Source organism: Hippoglossus stenolepis, chromosome 10 (genome assembly GCF_022539355.2).
Source record: "Hippoglossus stenolepis isolate QCI-W04-F060 chromosome 10, HSTE1.2, whole genome shotgun sequence".
Classification (NCBI taxonomy): Eukaryota; Metazoa; Chordata; class Actinopteri; order Pleuronectiformes; family Pleuronectidae; genus Hippoglossus; species Hippoglossus stenolepis.
In genome coordinates, this window is record NC_061492.1 from 23,639,624 (window position 1) to 23,666,857 (window position 27,234).

General features: G+C 39.7%; 1 protein-coding gene across 2 annotated transcripts; it reads right to left on the bottom strand.

The window, feature by feature from the left end:
- On the bottom strand, nt 1-26,424 carry LOC118116978 (disheveled-associated activator of morphogenesis 1). Of its 2 annotated transcripts, XM_035168976.2 has the most exons (27): nt 26,011-26,424; nt 25,718-25,805; nt 15,967-16,178; nt 15,748-15,837; nt 15,575-15,646; nt 15,145-15,239; nt 14,847-15,066; nt 14,182-14,295; nt 13,562-13,672; nt 12,803-12,906; nt 12,583-12,649; nt 12,043-12,160; nt 11,810-11,948; nt 11,247-11,305; nt 10,407-10,594; nt 10,063-10,317; nt 8,067-8,168; nt 7,802-7,902; nt 5,944-6,028; nt 5,265-5,371; nt 4,761-4,849; nt 4,466-4,634; nt 4,072-4,179; nt 3,346-3,406; nt 3,130-3,264; nt 1,635-1,805; nt 1-1,322 (listed from the first exon to the last, which is right to left on the bottom strand). In XM_035168976.2, exons 3-27 carry the CDS (start codon nt 16,144-16,146, stop codon nt 1,128-1,130), a joined length of 3,135 nt encoding a protein of 1,044 aa, XP_035024867.1. In that variant the 5' UTR covers nt 16,147-16,178; nt 25,718-25,805; nt 26,011-26,424; the 3' UTR covers nt 1-1,127. The 2 variants fall into 2 exon arrangements, with proteins under 2 accessions (XP_035024867.1, XP_035024868.1); XM_035168977.2 differs by having other exon boundaries at nt 7,802-7,899; nt 25,718-26,424.
- Nucleotides 26,425-27,234: the final 810 nt, after the last annotated feature.

The following is a 27,234-nucleotide window of genomic DNA, read 5'->3' on the forward strand; positions in this document are numbered from 1 at the left end:
TATATTCTTATTACTACTTTTACTTGACATTGGTGACCACAGCACAACATTTAAACAGACTGAAGAGGCATAATATATTTTTATTTTCAGTGGCTAAAAGTGTCAAGATCATGGGCTAAGAAACCATGAAAATATATGTTTTGTGCAAGTAGTCACTCCTCAGAAACAAGCCTCTCCATCCTCTGAGATGTTGGAGATGCCACATGGTCCCAGATGCTCAACATGTTAACTGTCAGTTTCAACCAAAAAAAAGACATTCAATTTTTAAAGGCCACATTCTCTACACAGAAACAGATAAATAAAGGTCCACAACACTGCTGGGTAGAACACCATTTTACAGCAGCTGGTAAATTCCCGAGCAGCTTGAGCCTTGTTATAGTGCTGTGATTGTTCTTAGTAATATCACTTTTCATTTCATCACTTTACACATATTAAAATATATGACCACATTAACTGATAATGAAGATGTTCCCTGTTAAATATCCGTCTATAAGGAATCCACACAAAAAGTATTTGTTTTCGAAAAATAATGCAGCAACCTAATGAATACAATTTTTGGATACAATTTCTATATATTTACAGACCGTCGTTTAATGAAATTATTAAATACCAAAGTGCTGCAGCAGCCAATCAAATCGTGTTCAAACAAACACTTATGTGCAGGCGCTAGCCAATAAAATTAAGTTAATGCAAATACATTTCATCAACCACCAATGAGTGCAGAAAGAGGGGGTAGATGCAGCTGCTGAACCTGGTGAGTGCTCATCAGGTTGTGTCCACTGTACATCTATTCAGCATTGCATTGACCGCTGATGGGAAGAAACCCCAAATCCAAACGTTGTGTGTCAACATCAGCACATGGCAGACCCACAAAACACATTCATGTAAGTCCAGCATAAAATATCATCAGCAACCAATAGTCCTTTCAGGCTCAGCTCTCCACAAAGCACGGTAACACAATAAAGGGCTGAAGTACAAAAATGCCTGCAGGCAAAGGTTGTTTCTGCATACTGTATATACTGTATGTATCTGCACAACCTTGAACCATGAAAGTGGATCTAAGATAATTAGCTTCCTGTTCGACCACAGTCCCAGTGAGCTGCTGTTGTCCGTGAAGTTTCCTGGTACTACGTCAATTTTGCTGCTGGTCTCTCTCGGCTGCCTTCGAACGTGTTGAGTTTTCGCTGTTTTCTGCGGTTCATTTTGGACAGATCCTTATCAAACACCTCCCCAGAGCGCAGAGCCGACACCAGGTCATCAAACTCGCCCTCCTCTTCATTGGGTTTAGCTTTCTTCGCCTTCTGCTCTCTGTCTCTCTTCAGCTAGAGGCAAAGAGAGTGACAGGGATTGTGACAGGGAGAGGATGGATGAGGATTTTTTAACTGTACATTTACCCATAAATGAATGAGGTGGTCATTAGACACATATGGACATTTGGAAAGTGGGTAGGTGTTGTCAGAAGTTAACATCAAAGTTTGTGCAGATTTCAACATTTTCAAATGAATGCATGCAAAGTGCACCACCAACAAACAGCTGGTCCAGAGCAGTTGTAATAAATTGCCTATCCTTTCAAAAGAATGTTTTCACATCTGCTGACAGTACATCCCTCTCTTTATCTCTTAATGTCTGCTGACCTGTGCCTCCAAGAGTGCCCGTTTCTCCTCCTCCTCCTTGCATCTGGCCATGTTCAGGTTGTCCTGTTTGGCTTCGGAGAACGCTACGAGGAAAGTGTCGAAGATCCTGAAGAACTCATCCGGTTGCAGCTTGGATGTATCCTCTCCAAAGTGTCTCAGTGCCTTTCCAAACTACAAGAAGAGACAAAGAGGGAGAACAGTTACACTGCAACGTGTGTTTGTGACCCCACAGCCCTCATGACAGGGATGTCCCAGTTACACCTGGTGTTTGAATGATCAGATTGGAGCTTGACCACATGACCGTACAGGTGTAATAGACCCAAGGAGGAATTGTGATCTAAGTCCTCAGGTTATTGAAGACAGCTGTGGATGGCGTGAACACAAGACCAAACGAAAAGAGAGAAAAAACAGCTTCACTAATGGATACTGTATTCTTCTATTCTTCTATTCTTCTTTTATCTTTTTTTTTTTTTTATCTCAAGCAGATCACAAATTGCAGATCGCAAATTGCAGATCGCAAATTGCAGATCACAAATTGCAGCATTGCTTCCCCTGGAATGCAACGTTGGTGAACTTTGATCCACCATATTCGCTTCACATTTGCGTAAGCCCAATACCATCTTAAAGGAAATGTACAACAATTTGGCTAATGTGCTTATTTGCATCCTTCGTTATGATGTTTTGATGAATATCAATCATATGTCTGTATGTTTAGTAAGGGTTAGGGTTAGGCCTAGAATAAAAGGATAATTCACTGAAGAATGAAAATTCACTCATTGTCAACTAACCACTATGCTGATGGAGGTGCGGTAGAAGAGTTTGGTCTGTAAAACACTTTTCAAATTCAACTCCAAACGGTGTCATTTACACAATTTTTAAGCCTAAATGTCCGATGCTAGCGGAAGTAGCAATGTCCTGTTTGGCCCCGCACGTAACCTTGGGCGAGAACTTGTGTGCAGTGTGTGTGAACGTGAATGCGGCTCCAGAGGAGGATATCAGAGGACATTTAGGCTAAAAACATCAACACACAACACACATGTAATTTATGCTGTTTTGAGTCAAATTTGAATGCTGGGGCTTACGGACTCTTGGATGACACCACAGAAGCAGTACGGAGGCATTTAATGTTTTTTTTTCTGTTGTTTTATTACGTTTGAAGAATCGGTCACCAGATACTTAAATTGTATTGGATTTGGCTGCAACAATCTTTACTCCTGAAGCTCCAAAAGTGTTTTGTGGACTCAAACACATCACCCACCCCTCCATCGGCGTTGAGGGGTGGGTGATGAGTTTTTCTGTGAACTATCCCTATAACAAACTGGAAGTAGTGGAAAACTGGAAGTCTGATCCAGAATTTCTCATAGATGTTCAACTATATTTCTGGTTACTGGTTAATTTGCACTGCTCGGTGTTGTGATGATATTGAACGTTTTTAAAGCACAATGAATCAGAAAGTGAATCTGAATGGCAGTTACTGTATCTGTTGCCCACTCACCAATTCTTTGGCCTCAGTGAGCGACTCCTCTACCTCAGAGAAGCTGAAGGAGGCCACGGTGATGAACTGACTGACCACAGGGACAAACTTATCAGCAGGAGAGTGAGAGGATTGAGCCTGCTGGTACTGCAGCTCCTGCAAATGGACCACAAGACATCAGACAGAGGGACAGGACATTATAACAAGATTTCCAAGCTCTCCACTGAGCTCACTTACCGCCTCTACGCTCTTTAGACCAGATCTCAGATTGCCAATGTCCTTCTCCAACTCTGTCATACTGAAGGGAGACAGTAAAACAAACACATGCTATTTGTGGTTTTAGGGTGAGTTGCAACTGGAACTACTGGACCAACAGCTAAGTGTAGTGACTTTTATGGAACCCTCCAAAGTCTTGGCCAGGTTATACACTGCATATATTAATGACCTTGTACACATGCCTCGCACAAAACTCATTCAAAGTGCTGAAGCTCGCTTCCTATCTGGTTCCAAATATGTGGCCATAGTAAAGCTATTTTTGCCTCCCAACCTTCTTTTCCTTTAGAACCAAGTTGAAACTACACTCAATCACTTTACAGGCTCTGTCTGGATTAGCACGTCCTTATATGTCAGAGCTGCTCTCCCCCTATTACTAACGTACTGCTTGAGATCCTCGAACAAGTCTCTGCTTTCTGCCACAGAGTCTCGGCTGAAAACAAAAGGTGGCCCAGTGTTTGTTGTTAGAGCCTCCAGACTCTGAGGAGACAAACTGAATCCCTAGATAAAAAAACACTGCTAAATCATGATGCTTTTAAATCTTTAGATCATCAGAGTCACACCCCATCACCTTCATGGCCGTGTGTGTGTCTGTGTGCGTTACTTCATTCCCAGCCCTATGAGATAAATTGTGATTTGTGAATATGGGCTACACAAATAAAATTTGATTGACGATTGATTGATTCCTACTTGACTTTAGCAGCTTCTGGCACACTCTGTAGCTCGTCACTGAAGGTCACCACACTCAGGTACTTCTTCTCCAGTACAGTGATCATGTAGTGGAGCAGAGTGACGTTTCTGCGAACAAACAGCACACACATTTGACAATCAATCAACGATCACTTATCACTTTCTTTACTTCTTTTAAAACAAATAGTTGAACACGTGAAAAGGCCTTATTTTATCCCAGGAGACATTTTGACTCATAATAGTAGAAAAAACACATCACTCTATCCACAGGTGTATTTAATATTCAGCCATCTCTCATTATATTGTCTGCACAAGGATGTTTCCTGCTTCCACGTGTCAAAATGTCTTCAATGGAAAAGGCTAATGACGTAGGAAGCCTCGCTGAGAACTGTACTTGTCTATGCTTGACTTGGTGTCGGCTATCTTGTTCAGACTGGAGACTTTAAATCCGTAGGCATTTCCTCGCTGTCCTTTGTTCATGTAGTTCCCAAAGGCCAGAACCACTTCGAGCAGCTGATGCAGCCTCCCGCTCTGTACCACCTCTCTGGACGCGAGGCACAGAGCTGAAACCACAGAGAGAAGGAGGGAAATGTTAACACACAGCTCCTCAAACCATAACTGCAAATTAGTATCGTATCATGTCCTCAGCAGAGGACATAAAACAGAGCTTAAAGAGAGAGGGAGGGTACCTTTGATTTTAGGCTTGACCTCAGCCACTCGTTCAGCAAACTTCTTCTTGAAGTAGAGCGCCTGCAGTCTCTGTTGGTAGTGGCTGATTCTGGGTGTGGACACAAAACAGACAACAACCGTGAACACCACCAGCAGGAAGAGGTGGAGACATATTTAGTGTAACTCAATGTTATGTCTGTTTAACGAAATGAACCAATAATCAAAATTCCTCTGTGAATGCTGTATAAACCATTTGTGCAGATTCATATTTAACATTTATGTGTTGCGAGGGAACAACATGCTATATGGGACTGCTGGAGGAGAACTAGTTCATATGACATGTTTGACGTTGTAGGAAATTAGAAGTGTTTGACGGTATTAATCTCTAGATATGGACGATAACGGCATTTTCTGGACAGGGAGTCTTTATTTCACCAAGGGAACTACATTTTCCTCTGGTGAAATTTAACATTTCTTTTTTTTTTGTAGAAGCTGTAAAGAACACAAGTTATTTTGGTACGTACCTGCTCATGTCATACAGGAAGCGATCTGCTTTGGCCATACGGTCCAGCTCATGCTTGTGTTCCTCTAACAGCTCAATGTCACTCTTCTCAGGAAGAAACTTCAGAAGCTTCAAACACAAAGACACATACACACAAACTATCAGAAAACGTTGTCAATCTGTTGGTTGTGAATTATCAGACATATGAGCCTAAAGTAAATACGTTGTTTCCATTTTTCCATTAGAGACCTTTCTAAACCGATCCATTATTATCAGTGACGACGTGTCCTTGGGCAAGATACTGAACACCGAATTGCCCCGCATAGAAAAAAAAGTGCTGCTAATAGATGCACTGTATGAATGTGTGTGTGAATGGGTGAATGACAAACTGTACTGTAAAGAGCTTTGAGTGGTCATCAAGACTAGAAAAGCGCTATATAAATACTGACCATTTACCATTTATCCAAACAGGCAGAAGTGAATTAAGCTGCTCAATTCTTTCTCTTTCTCTATACTTGATATCATTATATCAACATGTTGGTGTGGAAGAATTTCCAACAGCCAGGCACTTCGAATGGATTTTACAAATACAGTAGGAGCCTTGGACAACAGACACTCCCCCTACTCTTCAGAATGCAATGTTTAGGAATGGGGATGTGTGTCTGCGGGTTGTGTTCCTTTGCATGTGTGCGTTTTAGCACCTGCTCCAGCATGTCTTTAGGTAAATCCTCCTGTTCATCCATGGTCAGGATTGCATGACGGATCTCCTCATTGGTCAACTTTAACCTGTAACACAGATATAGATTGTATTTCAGTTGTCAATACAATCACTTACACGTTTTACATTTACCATGCTGTCTTTGTGTAGAGGCTGTAAGAGAGATCTGTTTTTTTTACACTGTGGAGGAAGTCATTTCTGTTGTTTGTTAAACTTTGCTTAAATCAATAAAACCTGTGAAATCCAAGTTAAAAAATATATCTCCACAAGGATGTAGCGACTGAGATTGTTAAATAAATTGCAATCAGAGGATAAAACAATATACAAATCAAATATCCTTAATTAACACATACCACACTGATATGGAACCAAAATATTAAAACTCCTATGTCGAGTGTCAGTTCTGAAATTGATTTTGGTGACTCCAAGTGGTAGTATCAAATATGTCATTTACAAAAACAAAACAAAGCAAATTAAACCAAAACTAAATAAAATGTCTGACCGATGTCAGAGGAGAGCAAATAGCAGCAAATAAAAAACGTATGAAATCTAAATGTAGCTGATTGATTTAAAGCAGATTCAATTTGTACTGATATTTCAGCTGTTGTATGTACTGTATTATACATATTTGGAAATTATTATTACGTTTCTTTCTATACATATTGTAGAAAAATACATATACGTACCTCTTATTTTTCCCTTCTATACTTATATTTTTGTATTTCTTTTTGATATGGATCTGTACCATAACTGTTAAATCCAATTGACCAATCAATTACGTTTTTCTGATTCTAAAGTCAGATTCTGATATTGACATTGATACACAATTTGTATACAATAATAGCAAATCTTTTGTCAACAACAGTAATTTTTATTTATTAATTATAAATCAAGCAGTATATATTGTTTATTGAGGGTGTGAAAAGTCTGTTACTAAAAAGTATACAAAATAAACTTTGTTTTACTGTTATTATAACTTTGTAAAAACAATATAACATCTATGCTAGTATACAAACCAGAAACAGTTTTGTAAATCAGTATTTTACCTTTCAACAAGGAGGTTATGTTTTCCCCCGTGTCTGTTTGTTGATTTCTTTGTTGGTTTATTTATTTGTTAGCAGGATTACAAAAAGGTAGCCACAGAACTGATTTCCACCAAACCTTGTGGAGGTTGGGGCTTGGGCCTGAGAAGAACTTAATACATTTGAACCAATCCAACATCATGCGTATAGGACTGTTCAGCTGAATGCTGTTCTAGTTCTTAACTCAAATACAATCAACAACATACAGGCCTGTGTTTGCTGTGTCTGTAAAATGTTCACCCCATAATCAGTGACAAGAACAGGCCAATGGATGACACTCCTTCTCTATGCTATCAGAACCATTTGATAATTGCTAGAATCAGGTCAAAGACTGGACACATAGAACCCTTAACTGCAGATTTTCAGAAATATCATTGTTGTTTTGAGTTCAATATGGCGGTGGACTGGTGAGGTTGTTGGGTCATGGTCAGTTCCCACCTTGGGCACCAGATGTAAAGGTGCACTGAGGTAAATCATAATCACTGTCATTAACTGGCAGGAAATTCTCTGTAAACAGTGAATGAGGTAAAGTTGGATGCTTTTCACATATGGTATTAACATCTGTCATAACTGATCTGATCACAAGTGGACAGCTCTAAGTTGAGATGTGAATGCACCCAAGATGAGACAAGGACATATTAAATCACTCAGACCACATATGGAGGTGGTGACCCAATGGTCATGCCATAATTTGTGGAATAAGCCCATAGGTAGCGATATCCACTTTTCCAGCAGCAACAATTGTGTCCACACACTGACCGTGAGAGCAGAATGATGCAGTTCTGTGCGCGGCGACCATCAATCACTGACAGCTCTTTGACTTTCTTGGCAATCGTGCGATCACCCTCAGCATCCTTCTGCTAATAGAAAAGAATAGTCAGACAGCAACAAAATACAATACAACACAACCTCGCCATGACTGGGAACTGGGAAAATATAATCAATAACATATCAATGGATTGATACGTCAAATGCAGTGTATGTAATTGTATGTTTCGTGTCAGTGCAGTATTCACTATGTCACCTGTGGTTTTTGGTAAGCTGAGAACGTCCTCTGGAACTCTTCTAGATCCAGTTCTTTGAACACCTTAACATCATCGATCTCTTTCCATATGGTTCCTTCAGTCTTTTCCAGAAATAAACAATGTTAATAACATCATTTTAATCAGAGGTCCAATTAATAACTTACCCTGCGATTTCAACTCTGTGACAGGACTCTGACCTCTGTAGAGATTATCTGTGTGGATTCCACCACTACTACAAGCTAAACCAGTTCCTTGCCCACTTCATAGTGGTGTAGTAATATAAAACTTAAAGGGGACATAGCATGCAAATTCCACTTGTAGTGCTTCTCAGTTAATGTGGGTATCTGGCATGTCTACCAACCCAAAAACTCTGGGGAAAAAACACTCGCGCGTTTTGTTATGGTTCCTCTAAGTCAGAAACGTCATGCTTGAGCGACTCGATTGAGCTTCCTGGGTTTTGTGTCGTAACAAGGAACTGGAAGTCTCCTACATGGTCTTGGCCCACCCCCACCTCATCAAAACAGGTCACTCTGTGGAGGGCTGTTTTATACAGGGTAAAAAGGGTGCTGTTTGAAATGATCCTTGTGGTATTTTGACCAAAGTATGTTACAGACATTTCATTAAGACCCCAAGGAACCATATCAACTTGTGGTAAAATGGGCATGCTATGTCCCCTTTAAGAAAAAATTGCTTTTGGCTGCTCCTTGATTGAAACCTTTTTGCTGCCAACAAAAGACCAAAACCTCAAGTCGATACTTTTTCACTGCCCTCTTGATACTTTCACTATCAGCTGGTAGATTCTTTTAGGAAGAATGAACGTGTCTCATATTACTGGTCGCGATGTTGGAGATTGAAAATAAAGACAACAATAAAGGTCCAGTGTGGATAAGAATGTTTTATAACAATGATTTCATTGTTATGTTATCACTTGAAACTAAGAACCATTGTGTTTTTGTTACCCTACAATCAGCTCTTCATATCTACGAAGAGAGCAGGTCCACTTCCACTGAGTCCACTATGTTTTTACAGGAAGCCATAATGGACAAACTAAAGTATGCATCTAAAGAGGGAAGATCCCGGTTAAATGTAACTTGAGGGCCACCGTAGGTTCTCTAACACAGTTGAAAGGGATAGTAAGGTGAGGGATATTAATTTGGTTGGTGGTTCGATCCCAATCTCCCCCATTCCACATATTGACATGTCCTTAAGATACTGAACTACATATTGGCCCTCACTGGTGTGCCGCTAGCGTGTTATTGATATGGGATAGAGAAAGTTCTGCACATAGATGCACTGTATGAATGTGTGTGTGAATAGGTGAATGGCAAAACTGTACTGTAAAGAGCTTTGAGGGGTCATCAAGACTAGAAAAGCTCTATATAAATACTGACCATTAAATCCTACACACTGAACCTTTAAGGAAGTTAAGGACACAGCTGTCTTCTCCTTGTCTGTAACAAATGAGTAACAAAACCTTTACATGGCCAACCTGATCACTGCTGCTCAGTATGAATGAATGACAATGAATGACAGGCAAAATAATTAGTTAAATAAATAAATAAATAATAAGCTATCAGTAAAGTACTGTCATATATAAGCATGTGTAGGATTTATATAGTTATTGGGGTAATATAAAGCACGACACTAACTAATCAACACCTGTCAAGTTTTGCAAAGGAGACCCACAACTTTAAATCAAAACCTGCTCAATGTATAGGGGACACATTTTCTTATTAAGGATATGGCTGACAAGCTCTTCACCTCTGAAAAATTCAGGTAAACATTATTTGTTGGTGTAGAGGCTGATGGATCTAAAGTTCTGTTACGCTGTCACGAAGGTCAGGATGTCAGTAGTTGACATGCCCAACCTCTGTCATCTAGTTTAGGTAAGAAATGTATACATTAATGGTAATTACTAATGAATGTGGATCATCAGCAGTTTGCTGTAGTTAATAAAGACAGTATCAATAGTAAGAGTAATTAGCACCAATAGACCTTAGGCAATTTGCTCCAGTTGAATGATTTCATTGGGTTGGATGGCTGGGGGATATTCTTCTTCGGGGCAGTGTTTAGTTGAGCTCCTAGAGGAGGAGGCGGAGGAGGAGGAGGAGCACATGGGCCCATTCCAAAAGATGGTGGGCCACCTGGAGGAGGAGGAGGTGGAGGAGGAGGAGAGGGGATGGACGGGGCAACACCAGCGGGGACTAAACCACCGGAGGTCACAGGAGGTCCTCCTGGAATGCTGGAGTTCTAAGAAAATAACAAGAGAAATTAAAGCAAATAAGGACAACGAATTCTGAACAGACAGATGAGCGAGCTTGTTGTGTTGGTGAACATACAGAGCTGAGCTGCTGCAGACGAGCAGACAGTCCTGCCACTTGCAGCTTCGCTTGCTTGTGATCGTTGCCCTCTCGCTCCAGTTTGTCCTTCATCTTGTTCAGCATCTCCATCATATCTTCTTTCTCCTTGTGCTTGGCCTCACACTCCCTCTCTTTCTTCTCAAAACGCTGCTGTAAGTTCTGCTGGTCTGGATGGAAAAGTGAGTGAGACAGCTAGAAACTCACAGGAGCTCTCGCTCTACAAACTGGGGTTGAGTTATTGGAGGTATAAGTCTTGAAGAACAAAGGATGATGAGTGGAAGACATTGATTGTGATTTTGGATATGCATTGTGTTGCCAGCTCGGTCCCGGAGGTATCCAGCTAATCATTTGTTCAATGCAAGCATTGACTGAGCATTTACAGGGGCAAGAAAAACACTAAGAACCTCCTGGAATAACCTGATTTTCTGATATAATAGATGGTCAACTCATGAATAGAGAGGTTAACCAGCTCCAATGATTGTGAGTATGTTTATAAACCAAAGTAGCTCTAACATAAACCTCTGCTGGACTCTAGCTTTGTTAACTCTGATGTCATTAGCTGTTTGAATGATGTGTAAGAACTACACAATGAGTTGTGTATTATTAGTTCAAATAGATTGTATTTGTTCATTCATGTAACTTAGATGAAGCTCTGAGTGTTGAAGACAAATTTACATATAAATGTGGATAATTCCACACGGTTCCCTTTCTTTTTCTTGCTACTGCATAATCAGCTGATGAGTCAGGAAGAGCAAAACTGTACAACCAACCATGTTTGTTCATTTTAATGCTGTACATGTTGGACATGTGTGTATTTACCTTTTCTCATTTTATCAGCTTGTTCTTTCCATTGTTTGACCTCACCCTCCTTGATGAGCCTAAAGACACATACAAACACAAATGAGAAGTTAGTTCGCACCTTCCACCACCACCACCACACACACACGTGTGCACACACACACACGCACACAAAACGAGAAGCTTGTCCACTATTCCCCTGGAAACTCATTGTCATGGAGCTACATGTCTTTTCTACCAGGCACAAATTTCACATTTTGAAGATAGGTGTTGAAAAAGAAGTAAGCAAATATATATATATATATAGGAATATTTAATATGTTAAATGAGGATTAAACCAATATTTGTGATTCTTTGTATTTTTTAAACAAAATCTAATTTGTGTATCAACGATAAATAGCAAATTAAAATGTTTGATTTTGTCGTGTTTAGCAACGTCGGCAGCCGTCTCTACAGGAAATGTTTTGTTTACCTCTACCAGTAATAAAACTGTGGTGTTTGACTCAACATATTAAAAATAATAATTACAGTCATCATTAATGGGCTATGTTCATGTCTCAGAGTTAGGATTCCTGCACACTTACATGCGGACAATATTTTTAACATTGAAGTCCTCCAGCGGAGCGACGTCAGGGTTTTCACCTTTGTCCGTCTGCAGAACCAGCTGCTGAACTATCCGGTCCAACAACACCCAGTACTGAAGTGTGGTGGTGTTCTGCTTATCTGCAGACAGACAGTGAGACAAGTCAGAGAGAAACTTCTACTAGCATGGATCATTCAGTGAACTGTAGGCGAGCAGGCAGCCAGACAGTCTTACATGGAATCATGAGACAGTGCTGCAGCGCTGACAGGAGGTGAGGGTAAGCTTCAGTGTGGTTCAGATTCTTCTTGATCAGCTCAAACATCTGGCTCGCACTTTTGGTTTCTATATGGACCTGAGGCAAAGTAGCAGAGGACATTTATTGCTGGCTTTATAACACAGTACATATTTGATTTGTATTTTCAAATTACATGTGACATGCTGAAGATGTGCTGGAGCAAGTGGGTTTGATTATAAAGGAGTGGAAAACACAGCTCCTTCAACTTGCACCAATAACATGCAGCTTGTATTATTGTTAATTATTAGGATTTATTATTATTGTTAGGTTGTTTTGGTTACTAGTAATCTATAAAATCCCCTCTTAAAGTTGTGGTGTGTACCAGAAACAAAGTTGCTTGGTATGATGTAAAAAATTTGAAATATTAAATCTGTTCATCTATAAAAGTTTGAAATTCAGCTGGATCTGAAGGATGTGACATAAAGAAAAGTTTGCGTTAGAGCATTTGGAAAGTGGAAAGGTTTTTCTAAATGACTTACAGCATCGAAGCGTTTGGAAATCACAAGCTCATCTTCATTCCTCAACATCTCAAAAAAGTCCAGATGTCTGGAAGACAACAACAAGCTGTGACAACTAAACTCAGAAAGTACATTTAAACTCTGTTAATGTATAAATCAATTCATGTGGCCTGGTGCTTATTTGTTAGTTCCATGATACAGTTCCATGTTTGCACCTTGAGGTGCACCTGATGTACGGTACCTGTCTAAGGTGGCGTTTTCATGGGAACGTAGTTTGTCAATAATTGGCTGGATGCCCAACATCAGAAACTCGTAGCGCAAATGGATACGGAACTCCAGACTGGTCTGTGGAACACACACACATGGACACAACATTAACACATATATTATTCATATTCATCTTTGTTATTGTTGATGTTATATAAAATTAAAATACAGGATTCTCAAACACCAATAGAAAACATCAGGTAGTAGCATCAGTCCCTGAAAGTTAAAGAGCCAGTCATCCCGACTATCTTCTTCTTTTTGATTGATCAGGAACCACTTACTCAACCAACCCTCAGTAGGCTAATAAACGTATGCTACAAGTTTGAGTATAAATAGACACAACATTTGAGTTTCTCAACACACACACACACACACACACACACACACACACACGCACACACACACACACACACACGATCACTAGTACAGCAAATTCACCCACTACTACAAAAAAAATTCGCAGGGAAATCCAAAAAATTGGACTTATGTGACTAATTTTCACTAAGACAAGTGGACTTGGGGCTTGGAGCCACATTCTTGGTGGGGAAGTCATAAAGTACATCTTTGGTGTTTTTAAAAAACAACATTAACACCTGCCTTATCCTAGGATGCAAATTGAGCGAAGGAATATAAAAAAATAAAGAACATACAGTAAAACAACAAACTGATGGTACTTAATGCTGCATGCATTTGATTGCCCCTTCAAAAGAGACGGAGACAGTTTGTTCATTACCTCTCCTGTTCCCTGACTGAGCACAGCATTGATGAAGGACATAATGGCAGTCTTCAGATTAACTTCATCTCTGTAGCGGCCCGTGGATCTATCCAAGTCTGTCAGCAGGCTCTGCACACAGGACAGAAAACACTCCGGTTATAGATTAATTAATTAAATTGTGTTGGTACAGTGAAAGTGCTGCTGGTCTTTTTGATGTTTGACACCAGGTGAGCTTCAAAATGATGGTCTTCTCTCTCTCTTGGTCTGGCTGTAGCTGATCACTTCCTGCCACACACTGTCAGCATGTTCATCTGTCCAACCACGAAGAGGATGATGCCAAATGATGGGACGGACAGAAGCGAGACAAGCAATACAGACAGCAAATGGACATCTGAAAGATACCTAATTGGTGTACACATTTTAACACCATAATTCAACATTTGATTTAATGTTTTTCTAATTATTTGACTTTATTTTGTAACATCCTAATTCAGCATTTTGACTCCTCAAGAAAATCCTTGCCTTGCGTGTTAAGCTGAGTGGTCATGTCAAGAAATCTGATGAATCTACTGTATTTCGTCCTTTCACATCTGCCTTTGCAGAAAATGAAAAGATAGCAAACAAAAAAAAAATCAGACCTGAAAACGTGTTCTCTCTGAGGCAAATTTCTGGTAGTGCAACATAGCTTCTAGCACTTTCTTATGGCCTCCTGGCACCAGACACACGGCTCCAAGGATCTCTAACACTGCAACCTAAGAAGAGAGAGGAAAGGTCAGTTACACATGAGAAGAAGAAGAAAAAAAAAAACCTTATCATTAACAGGGAAAGTTTGATTTCACAGATCTGAGTAAAGTTTGTCCTTAAAGGAAATCCATCATGAAACCAACATTAGTTGCAATGCACAAACACGCTGGGGCAGTGCCATCCTTTTGTGCACATTTCATATCTCGTGGTCATTTTACATGTCTTTGTGTTTTTTTTTCTATTTCTTGTTCTTATATATGTCATGTGGTTATTTTGTGTCTCCTAGTGGTTGTTTTGTTTCTCTTTTCATCTCTGCTTTTGTGTCTTTGTGCTCATTTATGTCATGTTCTTGTTGTCTTACTTGTCTTTGTGGTCATGTTGCAGTTGCCTTGCGAAGAAATGTTGACCAGATGGACCCATTTAATGATCCTAACATACTAATTTCAAACCAGCATGCACAAACCAAATGACATTCACCAAATCACTCCGCTTTTAGAAATTTTCTTCACGATTTTGAGAATAAAAGAAAGTCACAGAGTAGGCTATGTACTGTTTGTACCTTGGTCTTGATGTTTTCAGTGGCCAGACTTTGTGCGATGATATTAATACTCTCGCAGTGACCCAGGACATGAGCTCGGCCCTGTGAATTGTTCATCAGAGCTTTGATGCAGCCAATCAGTGAGGTGTGGATGTGAGACTCTGTGGTCTCATAGTCCATTGACGTGAGGAAATTCAGGAGACACGACAGGCCGTCCAAGTCAATGAATCGTGTCACAAACCTGAGGGAGATCAGTCAGAGTGAAAGTTGGAGGCAATTCTTTTTCACAGAAACATGTGTGTTAGAAGTGGAACTGTACCTCATTGGCTGTGTCCTCAGAGCTGTTTTAAGACCATCGACGATCTTCAGTCTTCCCTGCTCATCCTCACCCTCCAGCGCCAGTAGAGACCTCCTCTGGATATGGAGTTAAACAAACATAATTCCAAGTAGGTTATCATTCAGGGCCAATAATGGAGAGTGTTTGGCCTACAGCCCTGTGGCTCATTAGTGGAACTATATGTTAGTATAGTGCATTCATATATAACGTTTATAACTATATATATCAAAGCCCCATGTGTAAAATGTTGACAGTACTATACTGTATATATTTATATAATTATAAAAATAATATAAAATAATCTTCTAATTTTATGAAGAAAACTGGTGATGGAGCAAAAATACGTCAATGTTTTTTTCTGTGAATGAACTGGTAATAGCAGGATGAAAACAGAATGTCTTGTGTGACTCACAGCAGCCATGGACCTGAGCTGGTCAATATAAAACTCTGGCCACTTGGTTGCTCCTTTGTTCTCCTCTGCCTCCTGAAAAACATAAAGACACACCGGCGTATGAGGTCATGATACATAAACTGTACGCTGTAGGTTGCAGAGATATGTTTTCTGGTGTATTTATAGTTTCTTACCAGTTTCTTGCTACAGTAGAGGTTCCATTTCTTCTCTGCTGGTAAAGAAAACATGGCAGCCCTGTGCTCCTCTGTAAGGTCCAGTTCATCCTGGGATAGAAGGAGACAATGAGGATACAGAGGGACGATGTGAAAGAAAAGCACTTAAATACTTATGGATGTTTGAAGGCACTTAGAAATACTCAAGTCTTGAGCAAACGAACAATGCCTTGTACTCACCACCAGCTCAGTGAACATTGAGTCCAGCTCCTGAAGAGGGGGCATGGGCAGGGTGGGCTCCAGTGAAGCCATAATGTTATCATGGCAGTAGGTGATCTCTGGTTGGTCACTTCCTTTGAAGCAGCAAGAAAACAGAGAGGACAAGCTGCGCCCCTGGGGCTGCTTCACCCGGGATGCCATGGTTACAGCAGGGACCTAAACAGAAGTGTTGGCTGGTAGGAATAATCACAGCAGTGAAATGTGTGGTTAGTTATTCTCAGAATTTGTTTTGATGCATGTTGCAGCAATTCTTGTGGTAAAAGATCTGACAAATTAACTGGATACTGAGTTTGCTTGATGTTTGAATAAGGCATTGAAACATGGAAAACATTGAGTAAAATTGTGGACAATGGTAAGACAGCTAGATTGAATCTGTGGTAACCAATCAAATGACATTTAATAAAGTGTTAATTTATGGCAAAACCTTTTCCTTTATATATGTGTCTTGTTTTCTCAGGTCATATTTTACATCATATCCAGTTACTGCTTGAACATTCCAATAGTAAATATGAATTATATTATTATAATATGAATTAAACTAGCAGTCTCGTGTTCCCCTGAAAGTGAACGCTTGTCATTTCTGACGCATTATAATCCTGATAATGTCATTTATAAGTGTTTTCTGCAGACACTGGAATTTCTGTGAACCCTGATGGTGACTGCTGGTGACTTTATAATCATGATAAATTAGATGAGATTCATGTTGACTTATGTAATGAGAAAAAAACTGTAATATTTAATGTGTGAAACCCATAAATTGTACATATCATAAAGAGTGCAATCACAGTGGGTCAGATCAGCACTGAGTACAAAATCTGTTATTAAGTATAAAGTTACAAGATGTTTTTTTGTGTTATAACAAGATAATTTAAGGTTACAGAATGATTGGATGTCATTCATGATAGAAAAAAGTAAAATATAATTCTTTTGAACATGGACTAATGCCACTTATTTGGACTTTATACTTCCAGTGTCAAATTGTGTAATGACTGTTAAACACAATTGCAGCAAAGACAATAACAGCATCATTCAGCAAATTATAATTACAGTACAATCACTGTTATTTTATTATATATAGAGAACTAAGTTGCAGAAAGGGATTAAAATATCAAACTGTAAAAAACAAGATGTAGCAAGAGAATGAAACTGTACACCGTAACTCTGGTGAGGCCATCACATGTACATGTAACTCATTCACAATAGTGTTGCCAGTGCGTAACTGCAAACATACAATTAAAAGACTGTGTGCTGAGTTACAAATATAATGGGGCACTATCAATAATAATTATATAAGCTTGTAGTAGCTTGCAATGACTGGGATATAAAAGCCATCAGATATATTTTTAGGTTTTTTAGTTTGGATAATGTATGATTTAATTTGGTGCTGTCCAAATAAAATTGAATAGATTTTTTTCGTTTCATCAATCTACCACAATTCTAAAAACGAATACTATAAATTCTAAAAAAGTAACACAAAAAATGTGACATATTATTCCATTTAGAAGCCAGGAAAATATATAACATGTAAAAATGATCATGTTTTTCCAAACATATATTAGACTAATATTGATGTATGACAGATGAGATGTTGCAGATATTTTTGTGTTCAGGATAAGAAGAGCACGAGTGTAATTACTGACGTATTCCATTTCCACTAACAATCAGATGAACAATAAATTGATGCTGACCAATTCTTAACTATCACACCCAAATATTATAAATACTATCTCTTGAAAATCTATCTTCAATCAAAATTGCATAATTTTTGCATATCCACATCCAGGTCTCCAAAGGCTGCACAAAGATCCCCTTTGTACTAACACTGACATGATCAAACACAAGCACATGCACAAAGTAACACAGTCACACACATAAATTCATTTGGGTGTGATGTATAAGACATAACTGGAACCGCTCCTGCTCAGGTGAGTCATGAGGTGTGGCTCAGTGATAGTACAGAAATAGTTTCAGTGAAGTTGCAAAACAACTGCATACTCAGGTCCCTATAGTAATAAAGCAAAGTGCTGATGAAGTCCGAGACACAACAATATGCTTTTGTATACATTTTCCCAGTTAGAGTGGTAACACAGTGTACAGTTTGTTAAGTTATACATTGAGTTTATGTGTGGTTGTTTGTGGTGATACTCTACTCTCAACCATAGACTGTATTTAAAGATTCATGACATGACAGTTACCCAAAAGTCAAGCCAAATCAACTTCATAGCCACCTGGTGGCAGGTTGCACTATCGCTCATAAACACCTGCCTCCATGTCAGTGGAATGGACATTGACACAACTAACGTCAACGTACAAATTAAATAATTTTTTTATCATTAGTTCTTATAAATGCTCTTATAAATGTTCAAATGTAAAATTTTCCCGGTAAGTTTGGTTTTAATTTGTTTGTTTGATGCCATAAATATGGGGTGAAACACCATGATTGAAAGCTGAGACTGGCTCGCGATTGGCTGAGCATTTGTATTGGCAGAATGTTGACACTGTAGCTCTGCTCCATCATCACAACTTCATAGACTCGTCAAAAGCACAAAATGGCAGAACTTGTTTCCAGGATATTTTAGCTTAATTTTTGAACAACTGGAGGAAGTGGAGATGCGTTGTCCATCTTTATATGCACTCCATAAACTCAACCCTTTCACGTTACAATAGAACAGCAACTACATACTGTAGGAAATATAATTTATGGATAGTTTATGGATAGGACTTTTATTTTCCATTGAAATACACGTAACATATATGTACTGAGACAACCTGGGTGTGACACTCGACAGTCAACTCTCCCTTACTGCCAACATTACTGCAACAACACGTTCCTGTAGATACATGCTGCACAACATCAGGAGAATACGCCCCCTTCTCACTCAGAAGGCGGCGCAGGTTCTGGGCCAGGCTCTGGTCATCTCACGCCTAGACTACTGCAACTCCCTCCTGGCAGGTCTACCTGCTAGTGCCATCCGACCTCTGCAGCTCATCCAGAATGCAGCAGCTCGACTGGTCTTTAACCTACCTAAGTTCACATACACCTCTCCTCCACTCCCTTAACTGGTTACCAGTGGCTGCTCGCATTGTGTCTGAAAGCAGCTTTTGATTCTTATCTTGCTGGACCTATTGGCAGCCTTGGATACAGTGATCAACAGCATCCTGCTGTCTGTTCTCTCCAATGGACACTTTTTGCAGCACTTTATTTGAATCATATCTCACTGATCATTCCTTCAGTATGTCATGGTGTGAACAAACATCCTTATCTTAACCTATTCCCAAAGGGATGTACACACACTGAAGAGCAGTCTTACACACACTTGACTACTGAAATGCTTGAGTAAAATAATCTGGTTGTTTTTTTGCTTTTAATTCTTTTTAATTCTACAGTTGTATTATAATATTTAAATTACCATAATAATTAAAATATATATTATAAAAATAATACCAAATAATTGTTGAAGAGGAGAACAAACACAGAATATTTGGTCTATACTGCAAAAGATAACACTTTTTAAACACATGAACATTGAAGAGGAGAATATTCAGTAACAAAAATAGTTTCCAATCTTAAGATTTTAGACACAGGTGTTTACATATTACATTTGTCACATGTTTCATGACTTTACAGCTTTTAATTCAAATGTTCCATCCAAGTGTATTAATTACAATAATTACACTATAATAATTCTAAAAACCGAGTTCGTTTCCCTTCTGATACGAGAGATGGCTCAGGAGATGCAACTACACTAAACGGTACGCACCGCGTATATAACAACTTTTTTTACAGTGTGAGTCTGGTGCCGGGCTGTCCTTTGATTTCTGTGTGTGCACAGGGCACTGCAGTCTCATGACCTTTTATGGTCATTGTCGGGGCGTTTACCTATGCTAATTCGGAAAAACTGATGCACGCTTTCAACTTACCAACACATGACATTCATCAAAATAAGAACACGAGTGGGAACAAGCAAAATGTAAGAAAATTACTGATAAGTAATGCTTTGTTGGTCCATTGAAATCTGTCACAGGTTAAAATAGGACATCAGGACACGATTAATTTCATAAAGGACAAACACATTTGTTGTCCTTTGCATCTGCTGTTTGGTTCAGGCCACACAAGCAAAGACAGCATGAGTAGTCTGGATTGCAATGTGTGTCATCAAGAGCATCAGTAATGAAGATGGTAAATGGATTGTTTTTATACAGCACTTTTCCAGTCTTGTCAACCACTCACAGCGCTTTACAGTACAAGTCCCATTCACCCATTCATGCACAAATTCAGACAGCAGTGTTTTCCCCCCCATTACAATCCATTCATACACTGTGGCCTCAGCCATCAGGGGTTATTTGGAGTTTAAGTATTTTGCCGTGGGTAATGCAGACTGTAGGTGCTGATGGATGAAACCATTGACATTCTGGTTAGTCGACAACCCCCTCTACCTCCTGAGCCACACCCTGTCTGTTGCTGTAGTTAATGTCAAGAGGAGTAACAGAACTGTGCAGACATTTGTATTTTTTGTATTCTGGTAGTACATGCACATTCAGCACAAATAAAGTTGCATTGTCAAATGAACTTGAGGGGTAAAGGGAAAGGTATTCTGTTGAGAACAAAGCATCAAATCAACAGTGTAAATGCTTTCTCAGGTCTCAAAGTTTCTAGAACCTCCTTGCTCTGAGGCAACATAGTTAACAACTGCACCACCATGTGCTTCTCTATCCCCCTTTCATCCCAATCACACATTTGGGGGTCCTTTATCTTGACCAAGGACACTTAGTCACACAGACTTGAAGAGCCAGGGATCCAATCATTAGCTGTCCACTTAACGTCCTGTGCTATAGCCACCACAATGAGTGGAATGAGAAAAAATGGAGATGGATTAATGTACTGTAGAACTTCTCTCTAGGGGTCAATGGTGTAACCTTGATGTGGAAGTTGATGCGATTCCGGCACATGACCCAGAGTTCAAAAGATACTACAATCAACATTGTTGTGAATGATTCAGAAAATGCCACCCCCAGCCTTATCCCTTACTCTTCACCTTGGATGAAGCTACAACCATCCATTGGTTTCTAAAGGTCAAAGGTTGTTGCAACAGAAGAGGAAGGAGCTTTGTGATGTGGGGCTCAGTGAGAGAATGTGAAGATTCAAAAACATGAACAGAAAGAAAAATCCAGAGCCTCACAGCCACACTCGAGGGACAAAGTTTATCTCAATGAGATTGTGCTAAAGATGAGAAAGCAATCATTCAGTTTGTACAAAGACTGGTTGACATTACCTCATTAAAAGGAGGTTTTTCAATAATGGCTCCAGAATATATTGTAAAAACTGAGCCTTGCTAGGGATGATGAAATCCTCAGAGTTAATGGTTGGCTGAGTAAAAGCAGCACAGCAGCAAAATCGAAACATCCAGTCAATTTGTGTGTAAAGGACTTGCATATATCCACATACGGTTTGAGCTGTCCATTCACACATCATTAACTGGGACATACAGGAAGAAATAACATGGGGCCCGGGTTGAAAAATAAAAACAAATATCTGCTGTCAGGAAAGGCATAGTTGACTGTGTTGTTTGCAGACACAACAGAAGAAAACATGTCGGACAGTAAAAGGCAGTTTTAGGGTAAAGTGCAATCGGAAAATTATCCTTTCACTGGTGTCGGAGTAAACAATTAAGATCAGAGATGAAAACACAAATCAGATTCCTCATCTGCCTCCACTGGTCGATTATCAGGAAACCAGTTCTACCTATGCCTGCCCAGCTCTTTGAACCCGAGCCCCAGTTCCCTGTCCAGTCCGTCTACCAGCTCAACCAGTCTTTGATTGTTTTGGGTTTTTTTACAATAAAAAACTCAAAACTTCTTCTGTTTCTCTTCCCATGTTTGCATTTAGAGGCCAGAAATCATTATGTACTTGATGACATCCAAATAACAAATACAGTTTTTGTCCAAACCAAAGTGCCGGACAGATTGACTACCTGACAGCCAGATATATGTCTGGTAGTATTTGTGCAGACCTTGTTAAACATCAAATTCAAGGACTTTCCGGGCCCAATGGCTAGGAACTGAAGTAGCAGGCATTACAGAAGCTCACAGATGACAAATATAAAGAGAAGCTTGAACATGGAACCTGGTTATGTTTAAAAATTAAATAAAGAATAACCGAAGAATAGTAGCTGGACTGGAGCAATGCGTAACCACATTCAGCCCAGGCATATGGATGTTAACCAAGGAGGGAAGGCTGCTAGTACTAGCACTGTTTAAATCAGCCAAACTCAACAAATCAATATGACATTTTGACACTGGCTAGGATGCCAACTACATTGTTCTCTGTTTTAGTTGTTTTCTGTGAGTTATCTTACTTTTAGACAAGTTGACTAGTTTCTGTCTCTACAAATCTCCATTTATTAGACAGGGAAATTAGCGTTTACATGTACATCCCTGGAACAAACACTGAGGCACTGTCCTTGCATCAGTCACCTAAATGTTTTTTTACATAACAGCATGCCAGTGGTTGCTGCAGGACTCAAATAATGATCAGCTGTGTGTATGTTCACTTTCTGTATGGATTGATGACAGAGTTATAGTTCATCCAGTTTGCAGGGTTTAATCAATTCTTTATTGATCCCTGCAGGGGCACTGTGTTTTCTCTTGCCCCTCTTCCACACAGTGGTCAAAGGTCAGTGTCAGCAACAGAACAACAGTTCCACTGTGTCATGTACCGTTCCTCTCCCTCAGTCATGTTTCCCTGTTTGCTAGGTTGAATTTCTTCCTGTTTTTTTTTTTGTCACTCATCCCTCGGTTTCACATTCCTGTGTGTCTGCTGCCTGTGGTTTCCCCTGTGGCTCATTGGTTTCACCATCTCTGTGCTCCCCTTCCTCTCTGTCATTTTATCCTGAACATCACGTCTTTTCAAATTTCTCCTAGCAGTTTTGTCCGCCTCTGTCCACTCCTTGTCGGATTTAATTTTTTGCCTGTTTTACTGACCGCCTGTGTACTGACCAATGTTTGCAAGTAAAGACAGATTTTTGAACCTTCTGTTTCTGAGTCGTGCATTTGAATACTCTAAGCCCATTGCTACTATAATGTTTAATATTCACAGAAGTATAGTTTCATTGAGCAAGCCTTATTTATGTTCTGATGATCCTATCCTAATAATCCTAAAACAGCTGGGGCGTGTACTATAAGGTTATCTGGCTTCACTAACATTGGTCGTCTTGGATAACCTGTACAGAGCTAACTACTCTGGCTTTTCCTACCTTTTTATATCTATCCATATTTCCCAGAGTTGTTACTTACAAGCAACATCATCAGATCCATGATTAGACCATTGAATATGATATGAGAATCTTACCTGCAGGTAAATTCAGTTACAGTGACTGCAATTAACACAATGATATTTAAACAATATTATTACACAACTACAATTGAAAAGAAACACCAGAAATAATGTCTGATTTACTATGATAGGAAGAATTTACACTAAATACTCATGCAGAAAAAAAAAAGGTATAATAATGTCATACTGCTTTTGCTGCCAAAGCTCAACAATCAACAAATGCTAAAGCTCAGTCGCACTGACATGTTGATTTATGATCATGACAAATATTGAATGGTGTGTGGGTAATTTTTACATCTATTGGGTGATGGGTTGTTTCGTTGTTCCACAGTTATTATTCAGAGATAGTTTATTTACTGAAAATGTATGCTTTTACAATCTTATTTTATCCCTGCAGCTCAGAATAACACGAAGGAAACTGGTGATAACTGGAGATAAATCCCATCCCCTCTGTTGTATGTAATTAGAAAATGTAACCACACTGTTGTGTGTTCCATGATTCAGTCAGATGAAACCAGTGCTCTTTTCCTCTCACCTGTCTGCTCTGCTTTGGATGCAACAACCTTGCATTACTTTCACATACAGTCTGAATCCAGTGTGCAACTCTTATGGTTCATTGACCTGGTGCTTTAGCGCTTCTCTTATCGGGTTTGTTTGAAGTGAATACCGGACTTTTTCTTTCACAGTGTTTTGACTGTGGTCTGCAGCCCCCCACTCATTACAGCCACCCCTGCTATTAGTGACCTGAAAATTACACTCTTTATTTCTGAACATGTCAGACTGAATATATGAATACACCCATTGCAATGAGCTGCTTAATGGTAACTGTAAATCATTAACGCATGTCCATTTTATTTAATTAGTTTAGTTAACTCCATATGTGGGCTCCAGGCTGCTGAATACGTTATAAACCTGGGACCACGACACATGAACTATGGGCAGTAGTGGAGAACATTTCCTCGCCTGTATGTGATGGACTTTAACTGGATGTAGATGACATGTGCTCGTGTTTCCTTCACATGCAAAAGAGTTGTTGCACTTGTAGCAACGAACTTTGTCACCCTTGGCTCTCGTGAAGTGTAACCACACTTTAAAAGTTCCAGCCAGTCTAAAAATCAATGGTCCAAATGTGCTAAAGAGGAATCCATCAAATTATTTGGAAAGGTTTCAAGACATATTTCAATTTCTCCTTAATTTAATTATTTTAAATGCATTTTTTCCCTGTACCTAAACAACCTTTTGCACACAATAACAAGATTGTTCCATTTCCATTCTCTCAATGCATAAATCTTGAATTTCTTTTCTTTTCTTTTGAACCCTTTCATTTTGTTATATATATTGGAGACTCGAGGTGTTTCCCAACAATCCGGTTAATCCTAATTCAGACGTAATATTATTTTAATCATTTCAACTGAAACAGATGATTGGATCAAAGCCACTTATTCTTTGAGGGTTGCCAGGCGATAGAACCAATCCCAGGTGACTTTGGGCGAAGGCGGAGTACACCCTGGATAGGTCACCAGTCCATCACAGGGCCAACATGCAGAAACAAACAACAATCCACACTCTCATACACACCTATGGGCAATTTAGAGTTTTCCGTTAACCTTCATGTCGACTGTGGGAGGAAAACGATGAGAACACATAAACTCCAGACAGAAAGTGGTCGCCACTTTCAAACCCATAACCTTCCTGCTGTGCATGTGAGGCGACAGAGTTGACTACTGCACCAACATGCCCCCATACGTCTCCATGTGTACATTTGAAATCCAAAGAGTTGTCACAGAGGATTAATCAGGTTTCCGAGACCAGAAAAACATTAGCATCCAAGGTAGCACAGGAGTAACTGTTTCTGTCGTTTCAGTTCACTACTTTCAAGGTTAATTTATATTGAATGAGTGTGGTCCCAATAGTTACTGATTCCTACTACAGTGTTGTACAGTGTGCAGTGCATGTAATTGATATACTGAAATTCTGGGGAACTTATAAACAGATTATGGTAGAATACTTTTCACTGTAATGACATGTAAAAACTGTATGGGCAAAGTAAACCTCTGGAAATTCAGATTTACGCTTCTTGAAGAATCCTTCCCAAAGTGATGATATGGGTTACAGCAGTGTAAAAAAGGTGTAGAACAAGTCTTGTAACAATGAACAGTTGAATCATTCATGGAGTACAGCAACATACTTATAGTATAGGGGTACTTAATGCCAGATCATGCTTGTAAAAATCAAAATCAAATTTAAATATTTTTTTGTAAAGGTATATGTTATGGAAATTTCCTTGTGGACTATTTCTAAAATCCTGGCTACAGACCTGTGGACCTATGATGTCATCATTGTCTACATAAAATGTGCAGATCATTGCAGCTTCCTTACCTTTGATATCCTCTTCTATGTGATCCAGTGAGACACCATGCTCAGGTTCAGCAGAGTGTGTAGCATCAGTCAAGTGTCAGATGAATATCTGTAGAAGAGATCATTCACTCCGCCGTCACTGCAGCTCGAACTCGAATGTCATTCCAACATTGTAACAGCTGGTAATAAGTGAAGACGACTTAAAAAAAAATGAATGAATGTGTTTTAAACAACACAAAGAAAGAAAGCAAAAATATATGAAACAATGCAGATGATGTCGAAGCGAAGATTCAACTCCAAAGACGTATTTTTACCTTTTTTAAATTGAAAATGCGGCAATCTTTCTTTTTTAAGAAGTTGAATCAGTATGTGGGTCTTTCAGCAGAGATACAGTTGAATTCCAAAAGTTCAATCAGTGTCTGAAGCCGTTTTTATAATCCACAATAAGTTTGTCAAGATAGAAACTAGATAAATACAAAATCCCCAAGAGAGTGTGCCCAAGAGCTGATTCAAAGAGGGATTCCCTGGGAGTTTGGCAGAAATATGCAGGTGTCCAAGAAAATAAAAATCGTCACGTATGTCCACACAGGGCCTGTCCTTTTCTACCTCTGTATTCCTCTTGCCAGTATCTGTCCGGCACAGGGAAACTGACAGATCAGCCTGAGTGAGACTGTATGTGGAGAGTTCAAAACACACACGACTGCATTCCTGGTGGAGGCAGTCACGCCCCGACCTCACCCACTACAGTGTGTGTGTGTAAGAGAGAGAGAGAGAGAGAGAGAGGATGACAGTCTGTGTGGTGATATCTGTAGCATCTCATCATATCAAAAAACAGATTTTTTGTTTCAGATGTTGATCAGCAGATTAGAAACATTTTCACATTTACTGTTGTTCAGCTCTTCACAACCAGTTTTACCAACTTTTATTACATAATTAGCATTGTTGCTCTCAAATGGCCAACGCTCTGAAATTAGCATACTGCAAGTGACTAAGCTAGGGATGGGCGGACAAAGCCTCATCAGGCCTCTGATGCTTCTTCCTTATTGTTGCCGCCTTCAAATGGAACTTGTGACCTCGTGGTTATGACGATCAGGTCACGTCAGGAGCGTTTCACCAGAGAACAGGTTCTCCAACAGCTATTCTCCCAGCAACCATCCTCTGAACCCGAAGAAGACGCGAAAGAGCCAGACCGAGAAGCAGACAGAAAAGCAGACCGAGAAGAAGACAGAGAGGATGGAGACGACGACGGCGACGGTGACTACGAAGACGACGGTGACTACGAAGACGACGACAGTGACGAAGACTACGACCCAGTGGGTGATGCTTCTGCAGATTCTTCATCCTTGGAAGAAGAAGAAGAAGAAGGAGGACAAGACCACAGCGACACCACCACCACTACGACGCTCGACCCGAGTGTCCGGCCTCCTCCATAGCCCTAGCAGCAGCCCCGCTCGGGGCGAGTAAGAGGAAGAGGTGTCAGATATGCCCCAGGAAAAGGATTAAACTCACACCCAGGTGCCGCGGTGTAACAAATACAT

Excerpts from the sequence above, each read along its gene's own strand:
- LOC118116978 (XM_035168976.2), bottom strand. The coding sequence starts at position 16,146 with ATGGCATCCCGGGTGAAGCAGCCCCAGGGGCGCAGCTTGTCCTCTCTG. Across the intron at positions 15,067-15,144 it reads CTGAGGACACAGCCAATGAG|GTTTGTGACACGATTCATTG; the intron begins GTACAGTTCCAC and ends GATCTCCCTCAG. Across the intron at positions 4,850-5,264 it reads TTCCTGTATGACATGAGCAG|AATCAGCCACTACCAACAGA; the intron begins GTACGTACCAAA and ends GTCCACACCCAG.